The sequence below is a fragment of the Hipposideros armiger genome, unplaced genomic scaffold (assembly GCF_001890085.2).
Source record: "Hipposideros armiger isolate ML-2016 unplaced genomic scaffold, ASM189008v1 scaffold_346, whole genome shotgun sequence".
NCBI lineage: Eukaryota > Metazoa > Chordata > Mammalia > Chiroptera > Hipposideridae > Hipposideros > Hipposideros armiger.
This window is the reverse complement of record NW_017731696.1, coordinates 96,875-109,154: the sequence shown is the minus strand read 5'-3', so window position 1 is coordinate 109,154 and position 12,280 is coordinate 96,875. Positions and strand designations below refer to the sequence as shown.

The window sequence follows — 12,280 nt, the reverse complement described above, 5'->3', positions numbered from 1 at the left end:
AAATATCTCAGAGGCTGGCATCTCTGGGACCCTGTGTCAGCTCAACCAGATGAGTGCATTTCTCCCTTTCCTTTCTAGCTCCACTCTGTGGAGGTTTTCGCCGCTGGTTAATATTATGGCACCGTGCTATTGCAAGCTTTCCCCCACTCTTAGACCCATAGGCTTGTGAGCTCTAATTGGTTCGACATTTTTAAATAATAGAGCAAGAAGAATAGTGAAAGAGACCCCAAGACCCTCAACTTAAAAGTTTAATGCCTCCCTTTGCGTGAACTAGGCTGTCCCAGTAGGTTCAGTAGGCACTTTTATGTTGTATGACTTTAAATCACATGCACAGGATACTCGTATAACACTTTTTGTCTCTTTAGGTTGTTGTGTGTTTTACAAACAGTGGGAATTGCTTAAACACTTGAGTTAGCAGGCCTCATTTACTGAGCAGGACAAAAACCCAAGCAACTTAAAATAGGAACACATTCCATAAAAGATGCAGTGTGTTTGTTTGTTTGTTTGTATCAACACCCCTGTTATAGGTTGACTTGTGTCCCTGAAAAAGATATGTTGAAGGTCTAACCCCCAGTACCCCAGAGTGTGACCTTATTTGAAAACGGGGTCATCGCAGATGTAATTAATTAAGATGAGGTCACACTGGTGTAGGGTGAGCCCTCATCCAATATGGCTGGTGTCCTTACAAGAAGAGAAATCGGAGGCTCGGGGAGAATGCCATGTCACGGCCGAGGCAGGGATGAGAGTGCGGCCTCTGCAACCCTAGGAACGCCGGAGATGGCTGGCGAAGCTGGAGAGATGGGGAGTATGCTCCCCTGCAGATTTCAGAGGGAGCGCCGCCTTATTGATTTCAGGCTTAATAGCTTCCAGAGCTGTGAAACAATATATTTCTGTTGTTTTCAGCCACCCAGTCTGTGGTGTTATGTTACAGAAGCCAAAGAAACTAGTACAACCCCTGAAAATTGAATTGTCTTTTTATAATCATATCTCAAAAATGGAAATTTCTGGATATTCAGGTGTGGTAGCTAGGACAGGCCATTTTTGTCGATAGAATCTCAACTCCCCATGTTCTTAACCTCTGATCACAATGTCCCCTTCACCGTCTTGCTCCAGCTGAAACCTGTCCTCTGACCCATCAGTCTGTGCGGGTTTCCTTCAATCACTGAGCATTAAAAGGGAGTAAGGTGTCTTTCTTGCACTTCATTACCAATTTCAGATCATTTCCCATGGCTTCTCCATAAAACCCCCTAATTCCTTTGAAGAGTTCGCCAATACACCTATCCTCCCTGCTACTGCTGCTGCTTGTAATTATCAGTAGAGCCCCAGGTCACCCTCTCTTAGAGGTCAGACAATGTTAGCACCTTCCCATTGTCTTCTTTTTAACAGTACACTTGGATTAATTCTTGGTGTTTTCAGTATTTACATAGTTGATCCTCCCGGTACTCTGGCCTCTAAATCCTTGACCTCTTCTCCAATAAAACTGCCTGCCCCCTTCTTCTCAGCCGACCACCCCTAGATAGTCAGACCTTGACTTTATTACTGCCAATAACTGCACCCTTCTGTAATCCTGTTTTCAAAACAAATATCTTCTCTTACCAACAGCTCTTATCTTTGTGACTTGCTAGACTGGCCACTTTATTTCCCTTATCACCTTAGCCATGCCTCTACCTAACCCCCCCTACCCTCACCACCTTCCCTTCACATCCATCTTACCTATCATTATAATTATTTTATGTAAGTATTTTATTGCGTAAGCCATTGACAACCTTGCTCATCTCTTACTGCTCCATGTTTCTCTGGGAAAATGCCAAGGCTGCTTAAATTCAACTCTGCAGCTTCCTGCGTACGTACCTGAGTTTGGCTGGAGTACACACACTATCATGCCCACTGCTCTCAATTGAAATTCATGACAACTAACTGAAAGTGAGCCTCGCAACCCTACTACCTTCTTCTAATTAATTTACATTCCCTCTCTCTAGAAAATCATTTCACACGTTCCCCTTTCCTTTCAAATCTCCAATACCTCTCCCCTTTTTTTTCATCTCAACTGATACAGAAAGGAAACTAGCTGATGAGCAAATTAGAGGCAGTCAGAGAAATTTTACAAGATTCATCTATAGCCTGCACCTTCTCTCCTGTTTCTACAGGTAAACTGTGCTTGCTGCCGTCTAAGACCAGTCCCCCCAGCTGTGCCATCTCTTAGTGCCTACTTAACAACATGAGTCACACAGATTTCCCTCTTTCTCCTGTATTATCCAATTTGCTATTTCTACTGGACCATTTCTATTAGCATGTAAACATCCTGTGATATTACACATCTTAAAAATGAAAATTCACCTTGTCCAACCTGCACTCCATGTGTGCTCTCTTTTATAGCAAAATTCCTCAAAAAGATTATTTACCCTGTGGTGAACACAGGAAGAGCAGTTAAAAAACTAGTGTAATATCATGGCAAGAGATGCTGTGAGCATGGCAGAGTGGCTGAGTAAACCTGGTCAGCAATAATTGGGAGTAGAATTTGAAAGAACTGAAACATTGAATGCAGGTTATGGGAGAAAAATAAAAGTCAAGGATGATTCCAAGCCTGTGCAACTGGAAGGATGGAGTTGTCATTTACTAAGATATAGAAGACTGTAGGGTTGAGCAGGTTGAAGGAATTCATAAAGAGTTTAGTATTGGACATGTTTGGATTAAAATGCCTGTTAGACATCCAAGTAGAGAAGTCAAGTAAGCAATTGACTATATGAGTGTGGAATTCAGTGGCGATGTCTGGACCATAGATACATAATTGGGAGAAGTCAGCCTACAGATGGATTGTAAGTTAAACTGGATGAGATCACCAAGAGAGTGAGAATGGAGAAAGAAAGGTATCAGTGGACTGGGTTTTGGAGCACTCTAATATTAAAAGTCAGCAGAGAAGACCAAGGAATGTGTGGTGTGCTTGGGAAGAACACCAAGAGATTTTCGTGTCCTAGAAGCCTAGGAAACAGTGTATTTCAAAAGGAGGAGAACAGTCAACTACTTTAAATGCTGTTAATCAGATAAAATGATGTCTGAAAACTGACCACTGGTTTCAACAAGACGGGTCATCGGGGACCTTCACAAGAGCTATTGCAGTGGAGGTACAGAGGTGAAAGCCTGATTGAAGTTGGTCCAAGGACAAAGGAAGGAAGAAGAGTGAAAGACAGTGGTCATCAATAACTCTTGAGGAGTTTTGCTGTCAAGAGTAGAGTAAACAGGGCAGCAACAAAGTTAGTGAAGGATCCAGAGAGCATTCTGTTTCTAAGTTGGAAAAATTATGAGCATACTTGCGTTGATAGAGTAATCCAGTTAGAGAGGGGGAAATTGGTACAGAAAAAAGCGGGGAGAATTCATGGACCCGTGTCCTTGAGTAGGAGATTAGAGGTGAGCTCTAGGGCATAAAGGGAGAGTGTGGCCTCCTAAGCAGAGAGAGCTCATCCCTAGTAATGGGATGGGAGCAGTAGAATAATTTTTATCGAGTAGCTATAATGGGTACTTATAATCCCATGTGAAGAACATGATGACTTTCAGAGGCAGGTATTGTCCTCACTTTATATGAGAAAACTTGGGTTCAAAGAGGCTTTGTAACTCGTTGGAGACTACCCAGCTCGTAAGGAGCACAGGCACTTTCAGCCGGGTCTGCCTCCTCTTGAGGGTTCTTTCCAGGGTTCCTTTCATAACATGCCTGCTAGGACACAGTTTGTTTTAAGACATATTATCAGCACTCAATTAGTACTTCTTGAATATTTATATTCTAGGTAACAAAGACAAAAAGAGAATAAAACAGAATGATTGCCTTGAAGAAACTTAAGACTTATTTGGTTAAACAAGAATAAAGAATGATGAAGAAATTTAGAGGAAAGAGTAACTGCTGAACTGTGTTGTTTAGACTGAGTTTCATAGGAGCTCATAGAAGAAGTCTGGGTTAGGGAGAGAGAGAGCAGTGGCAGCTTTCGAGGTTACAATCATAATTAGTTTCCCTAGTGATTAGCTATCTGTAATAAAAAAAAAATTCTTCAACTTGATCCCATCCACATGAGCAAGAACAATGACTACAGCCATTAGTGTCATGTACAATGCTCTAATTATTTCTTATATGTTCCTAATGATGATTGCATAGTTGATGGTCACACATGTGTGATGTATAAAATTATAATAAAACAAAGCACTGAAAGAGCAGCTGTCCATTTAATTGCCCCAATCCGTCTCCCCACCTGTGCCCAGGAGTGTTTGCTCCTCAAGCAAGGGAAGGCCAGTCTTCTCACCTTGAACATGAGAGTAGCGTATCTTCTGACTTGTGTATATAAATTGCGCAGAGATGGTTCTCACACACAGAGAATTTTGTGAAGCAAAATAATCTGGAATCCTTTGTAAATGCTCGTGCCAGGGCTCCCCAGGCCTTTTGAACCATAAAGGGTTAAGGGGAGCACCTGGTAAGCCATTTCTAAGTGCTCTAGAGGTGACATTGATACACTTCCTGCGCCTCTACGGACCGCTGACCCGAGAGGCCAACTCCACTGCTGGTCTGGGATTTCTCAGACTTAACTGAAGGGAGGCAGTGACACTGATTGAGCGCAGGTTCAGCGCTGTCTTAACCAGGCTTTTCTCTTCTCCCTTGGTCCCCTCTCCAACACCAGCTGCTGTCGGTGCTCCCTGAGCAGGTAGGGTCCGGCCAGAGTTAGGACACTGCTTCCTTGCACCACACTAGCCTGTTCGTCCTCAAGCTTAGAGTGCTGTTTCAGAGGAGCGTAAACATGTGTTGTGCCTCGTGGGCTCTGAGCAACAGCAGGCTCTTTGGTTCATGAACCAAACTCATGCTGACAAGACCAAACCCTGTGGTCTAGGAGTTGGGAACAAAGTCTGTGCCTAGATGCCCCTGAGCACTTCTGCCTCCAGCCCTCCCTGTCCTGGAAACCCATCTCCCCACAACGTTCCTCTTTAGGTTATGATAAGCCAATTTACAATTCATTTGGGCATGTCTCACTAAAACTTCTGTGTGGTTTGGGTAACCAGAATTTACAATTGTACATGGTTTTTGTCAGTTATTGGAAGTTAATAGTTTCATGTTACATTTTAAATATGCATATAACAAAAAGAAATGTTTTGTATATTTTTTATCTTTCCAAATCACTTGAAGCCTAGCTCTTTACTTCTCAGAGAAGGAAACATACCATGCCTCTAGTTATAAAAAGGGTCCTTTCCTCTACTAAATATATACCTTCCATGTAGTAATCCAATTTTAGTTTGATACATGCAGCTGAATCAGTATGGCTGTTTAACAATCATATTCTTAATTTTGATAAAAAGAAAAGAATAGTCATTTTTACGTTGAACCTGTCAGCTGGTGTGCACGGAACGCGTCAATTTCTTGTAAGTAATCGATTTAGTTTGCATGTGTCCCTGTGACAGAAGGGGCAGCCCGGGTGAAAGGAAGGCTCAACTCGAGCTTCTGGGGAAAGGTGGAAATCTAGAAGAGCCTGGGACCCTGGGGCCTGGCGACACTCTCCCTTCTCCTGTCTGAACGCTGCTTTTTGTGAAGGGAAGAAAACAGGAATATCTAAGGCTGTCTGTGTGGGTACAAGAAAGTTAGCTCCAGCGGGAAGCCAGTCCCATCTCTTCCGTCTTGCCCCACGGCTGGCTCTGCGGGCACTGAGGGCAGGGTGGAAACCGGGCAGGAAGTGAGCAAACCCTGTGTGCTGTGTCTGAAGCAGCTTCTTCCTGCGTTTCTCACAGAAGCGATTTAACATTCATCATCCTACAGTGTAAACTGTAAATACGTATTCTTATTTTTCCCTGAATGGGATGCTAATGAAAGCAAAGACCCATCATCAAGGGTGAATTATTTAATGCAATCATGTGTTAATAGCTGAGAAGAGACACAAACAGTGGAGACGCCTGTGGCTAGTGGATCTCCCTGGTAGGAGATAAAAGGCTGATTACACAGCAGAGCAAGGAAAGACCTGGTGCATTAATGACCATTTACAGGTCAGCTCACTTACAGCAGGGATTCAAAACGCACCATCTGTTTTCTAACTGCAGGTTGGTGGCTAGGATTCTACAGACATTCAACGTCTCCTCATCAAGAATCGGCTCTCATTTGTCTTTCTGAGTCTTGGTAGTTTGGCCCCATAGTATTTTACTGACTGGACCTCCAGATGGTTTCCAAATCAAATAGTTTCTAAATTGAATGGATTGTTAGCAGCCAGTCCTGCTTCCATTCAGCCTTTTCCTGTCAACTTAGAGACTTGAGTCCTAACTCCCTACAGCATCCATTGTATGTACTGGATTAATTCTTTCTGATGCACCTACTTGGTACTAGTTATGCACCATCACTAAGAGAGCTGAGAAAATGAGAACTCAAATAATTTCCTGGGTCCTGTGGTGAAAAGCCTGAACCCCATTTGAGAAAGACTGTACCATCAACCACTGTGAATCAAGTTTCCCTCACCCTTTTCTTTCCGTCTTTCCCTCCCTCCCTCTTGCTTCTGCCTGCCTTCCGGTTCCCGGTTCCCCATTGGCATGTAGCTCCCCGACCTCTCCGCATACACACATACTCCCCTCCTCCACTCCTACGGGCAAGAAAAGGGGGCTCAGCTTTGGCTCCCACTTCTGTCCCTTACCCCACTTCCCTGCTCTGTACCTTCTGTAATTCATATGCAGTAGAGTGTAAGGACTATGGGAGACAATTGTAGGTTTAGATCCCGACCCTATCACTTTCTAGCTACGCTGACCTCATCCACATGGTTTAACTGTTCTCTGCCACTGTTGCCTCATGAAAATTGGGGTACTGATCAGACTTACCTCAAAGAGTTGCTGTATTAAGTCATTCAACACACATGAAGCATTTAGAGCAGTGCCTGGCACACAGAAAGTGCGCAATAAATGTTCCCATTACTATTATTAGGAGACAATTGGGTGGTACTGGCCCTTTCTTGGATCTGTGAATTAAGTAGGGTTTTGTTACTTACCTGAAGTTGGAAGGATGGAAAGAAAACAAAACATTACCCAACTCCTTTTTCTGCCTGTGCATTGTGGTCATTCATTAACTGAACCCACACTTGTTGAGCACCTACTATGCACTAGATTAGTGGTTCTCAAAGTGTGAACCCCCCAGCTCAGCAGCACCACCATCACCTGGGGCCTTATGAGAAATGCAAGTCCTCACCATCCTGTATCCCACCCCCCACGCCTATCCTTCTCCCCAGACGATGCTCTGAACCAGAAGCTCTGAAGGCGGGGCCAAGCAGCCTGTGTTTTAACAAACCCTGCAGGTGTTTCCGATGTGCTAGTATGAGAACCACTGCCCTGGATGTAAAGCATAGTCACTCTGCTAAGCACTGGGAATATAAACATGAACAAGACCCTGACCCTGACCTTCAGGAACATACAGTCTACCGGGAGAGACAGATGTGTAAAAAGAGTAACCAAGGATTCTGAGGGGTACAGTGGAAACACAGAGCCACCAAAGAGGGGGTGGCCCAGTTTGCATTTTGGGAGGAGGGTTTGGAAAGAATTCCCGAAGGAGTGATGCTTGAACTAAGTCTTAGAAAAAGAGGAGAACTTTTTCTAATCATAGGTGGGGAGGAGGGAGGAGACGTTCCGTGGAGAGGAGCACGTGTGCATTTGGTCATGGGTGGGCCTACACGCGGACCTCACCTTTAAAACTCCCCTAGAGAAGAGGGGTTTGTGTTCACTGTCAGATCCCCGGTGCCTAGAACGTGTCGTGGCCTCCAGGGGCACCAGTAGATATTTGAATGATTGGACACAAAGGTCCTAAATGCCCACATATTTAATTTTCACTGAATCATTTCTTTTCAGCAGAAGATATTAAAAGAAACAAACCTAATTGTGAGTTTTCTGCGTTACATCATTACATTCCTGAAAGAAATTAGCCATCACTTAACGAGCTATGTCTTAAAGCATGGGTTGGCAGTGTGAGACATATTAACCTCTAAATCTACGGGGGCAGCTCAGTGAGACCCTGAGAACTTGCTTCATACAAGCTTATCCTGAACCTGCAACTTTATCGAAATGTGCACATTATTGGTGCTCCCTCTAAACACATTGGCCTTTACAATGGAAACCATGGCGGGTTCCTCATTAAAATGTGAAGAACCAACTATCCCAGGCAGCAAATTTCCTTCTGGTTTACTTAAAATCAGCCCTGCATGCAAAATGACTGGGCCTTGTACCTCGGCAGTCATAGCCTCAGAAGCTGCCCTATGCCAGATGCTTGCTCCTCTTTCTTCTGGATGCCAGGGCATGCTTCAGAGCGTCCCAGACTTCCCCAAGGGCACCTCTGCGTCTTCACACTGACCCCACTGACAGGCCTGGTGGCCGATTCAAAAGAAAGGACTTACGCCAAATTAGACCCCAGTATAGAGGTTCCTTCCTTTCAGATTCACTTCTAAGGGAACCATCCTGCGGGATTTCCTCCTAGCGTTCCCCGCTGAACCTAGCCTGGCTTTGTGTTCCCAGCTAATTACATCCCTGGCTAGCTTGTTCTGGCCTCTGATCTGACAAAGCCTTGGAGGAGGGCTGCTCAAACCACTGTCCCTAATCTAGTGGATCAAAGATCATAGGTGTTTCGAAGGACAAAGGGACCTTGGAGATCATGGACACCCCCCACCCCATAGCGCTGTCCACTGTCTTCTACGAACGTGAGCCTTCCAAACATTGGACATGCATACGATGATTGGATATTAAAATGCACAATATTCTTAAAAACCAAAGTTGAAATAGAGTTTCCTTTACTTATCTCCAAATTTGATCTTTTAGATAGAATCGGGATCGAAAATAACTCCCAAAATTCACTTATAAATAAAGTCACATTTTAACTTTTCTGTCCATTTCATCTGAGTTGACTGCTTCGTAGTGATTCTTTCTAGTTAAACCAACCAGCCTTCCCAGTGTAGGAGAACTATTATCACAAGGCAGCTTTGGAGTATGTGTTTTAGAAGCTCGCCAATCACATCGTACCGCAGGTATTCGAGAGGTTCATTACAAGTCACTTCTTCCTGGACCTCAGTTTTCACATCTTTAAAAAGAAGGAATGAGACTACAAGTTAAGATTCTGTCAACTTCAGGTCCTCCCCTTAGAGCTGTATTCAGGTGCTAAGGTCGGGGGGTGAGGACTGAGGGCAGAGAACATACCCAGGCCACCCTCGCTCTGCTTTTTACACACACACACATGCACACACACACACACTCACACTCACACACACACTCACACTCTCACACTCCTTTCTGCACGTGGTTCCTGTCATGACTAGATGCCCTTTGATTCTAGGTGCACATTAGAATTAGCTGTGTTACTAGTGACAAACAAGCAGAGAAAAAAATAATAATACCAAGTAATTTTATAATACCACATGATAAAAAGAGGTTCTTAAATATACTTAAGTTTTGTGTTTTTTTTAACTCTAGGGGAAAAAAGGATATGATTTTGGATAAGAGTTTGTCACTTTTTGGCATCTCATGCTTGCAGATTACTTCATTTGTTCATTGTGCAGGGATTTTATTCATCAGCAAGCACGTTCTCTGTGCCAGTCACTGGGTCACGCACTGGGCTTCCCTTGGAGGGACCATAGCTTGATACGGTTCTTCATTACAATATCTTAAAGCCACATTAAATGACTGAATATAGTCAAGCTAGAAAGAGGACCAGGGCTATGTGAAAACACTCTTGAAATTTCAGACAAGAATTGCCACCTTTCACCTGAAGGTTACCCCCTGCATCCTACTGCTTCTCTCCAAACATGGACAGAGCGTTGAGCTGGATGGCTCTGAACTTGAAGACTTTGTTCTGAAAGTTTATTTTTCTGCTCACCCAGTGAGTGCTTCAGTGTGCTGGGAAAAAATATTTTTCCTTTATCAATCCTTGCCCCAGGAGCAACCTTCCAATTAATATTTGTGGAGAGAATGTATTAGTTAAGTACCTTGTATCTCAAGGATATAGTTGCTCTAAAATAGGCTGACATCATTAGTTTTTACTACTTTGGCTTTGTATGAAAAGAAACATCAAGCCATGTAGCATTTAACACACTAGGAATCCTATCTATTCTTCGCCAGTTTCACCTTTCCTGCTTTACTCTCTTCATTTCTTTAGTGTATCTTGATTATGAAGGGAAAGGCTAGAGGATACCATTTTTATGGGTTAAGCTGACAGACAGTGGTCAGTGTTGAAGGTAGTATTAAATGAATGAGGCCACTGATGGGCAGGACATACATTCTTGGCATTTTGTGTGCATGTAGATTGGGGCTGAGGATCGGGGACAGAGTTCCATAAAGTACTCCAGGTGGTAGAAAAGATTTTGGGAAACCAGTTCATGCAGAAATCAATGAAAACATTGATCCCATATCACTTCATCCTGAGCTGTTGACTTCATTTATCCAAATATTTGATTTGTTTTATTTGACGTTCTGTGCCTTCTATCATTACCACCTCAATGTTTTTCACAAAAATTGCTTTCCAAAGGGTATTTCCAAGTTTAAACTTTAGAAAAATATGAAAATTGAGGTTTGGTGTGCTGGAGAAGAGTGAAAGGAAGTTCCAAGGGCCAGAGAGATTACTGTTGATGGTTTGGGAGAACCTGGCTGCAAAAGGCACTCATAAAAGAGAGAAACATCTACAGAACAGGCTAGTGTTTGTCCAGAGAGGTGTGAAAAGCATCCAAGTAAATAGAAAGATAGCAATTCTTGGTGGTTGAGGCTAATGTGAGTGTGCGACTGTGTCCGTAAACGCTATTGTGTGCTGACGGCAATAGAACCCTTATGAAGATCAGATTGCCATCATTGGCAAAGAAAGAGCCTAAAAATGAGAAAGGAAAAAAAATGGAAATTAGGAACAGTTTTAAGATATACAAATTCAGGAGAGGCATATTGAAATTTTAGGTGGAAAAATAAGTCATGTTCCAGGATTTCCCATTTGCTAGACTTTGTGTAGGAAGAAAATTTAAAGAATATGGGAGTCGTCGCCTTTGTTTTGAAGGAGTAGAAAAGCTAGAAAGCATTTCATCTGCATAAATAAAAATATCTTGATAAGAGAATAATGAGATGTACTTGTTTGTTTTAGATATCTGCAGACAGGTGATATCTGAACTATGATCATAGGTGAAATGTCATACCACATGATTATAGACAGTATGAACACAGAATCACTTTACTACTCAGAAATAGATTTAATAACAAGCAATTTAACTTAATTGTAAAACAATAGTTATCATTTTTCCCCAATCTTAGTCTCCCAATAAAAATTATATATTAAACTACTTAACAGTCCGTATTGTGTTAAATTTGGGACATTAAAGTAACTACTTGCTCTTCGTATATAGCTACTAAATTTGGGGTGCATATGAGAGAATTAATTTATTGCATGATTTAATGAACAGCAATATTTGATAACTGATGCAAAGTAACTCTTAGCTCCTCTTCTGTGCTTCTTTTACAGCTCGGCTCATCCTCTTCTGTGCCTTTTACATCTATTTTTTCTCAGCTTTTTATGACTGTTGTGGTTCCTCTCATCATTGGACAGGTAAGGTCTCCAGTTCTATCTGCTTTATTCTTTATAGGTCAAATTGTGAATTCTTATGAAATGTCAGGACAACTGAGAAAAGAGATAGAGGAAGAGACAGTTAAATGGAAATGTAAGACTGTAAAACACCGGTTTTATCAATCACAATATTCTCATCTTTTTATTTTTATTTTTTTTTAGTTAATAACAATATGATTTACAGATAACTATCTATAGGGACCCTACCCAGAATCTTGATTTTTTTTAAAATTTATTATCCCTTCTTCATAGCTATGTAGCTAGCTTAAAAACATTTAGCAAGCCATTTCCTTAGTCTGCGACTTCCGATAAGGTCTCAGCATTTATGACCATTGCTGGGAACAAGCATCTGTCTGGCTTCTTCATAGACTCCTCCACCAGCAGTTAAGTCTGTGATCAGGTCATTGATAAACATTTAATCCTATTAGCTCTTAAATCGGATCTTAGAAAATTTAGTTTATCATTCTTATTGAATTGAGCTAATTGAATAAATTCTTATATTTTAACTTCTTATAATGAGGTAATAATACACACATAATTTAATTAAAAGCATATACATTTTAAAACAAGGTGGTTTTCTTACTCACAGAATTTAATGTACTCCCCAGTGAGTAAGTTTTGGGGACACTGCATGAGGATGATTAAGAGCACAGGTGTGGGTTTAAGAGCAACTAGACCGCAGACTTAGTTCTACCTTTTATTTGCTGT

At 42.1% G+C, this 12,280-nt stretch overlaps 1 protein-coding gene across 1 annotated transcript in view; it reads left to right on the top strand.

Annotated features, from left to right (window-relative positions):
• Positions 1-12,280, top strand: part of SLC10A7 (solute carrier family 10 member 7) — a 226,933-nt gene that overhangs the window by 165,593 nt on the left and 49,060 nt on the right. Inside the window, exon 7 of the mRNA XM_019661351.1 lies at positions 11,471-11,554. Coding sequence (XP_019516896.1) covers positions 11,471-11,554 — 84 coding nt within the window. The remainder of the gene's footprint in view (positions 1-11,470; positions 11,555-12,280) is intronic.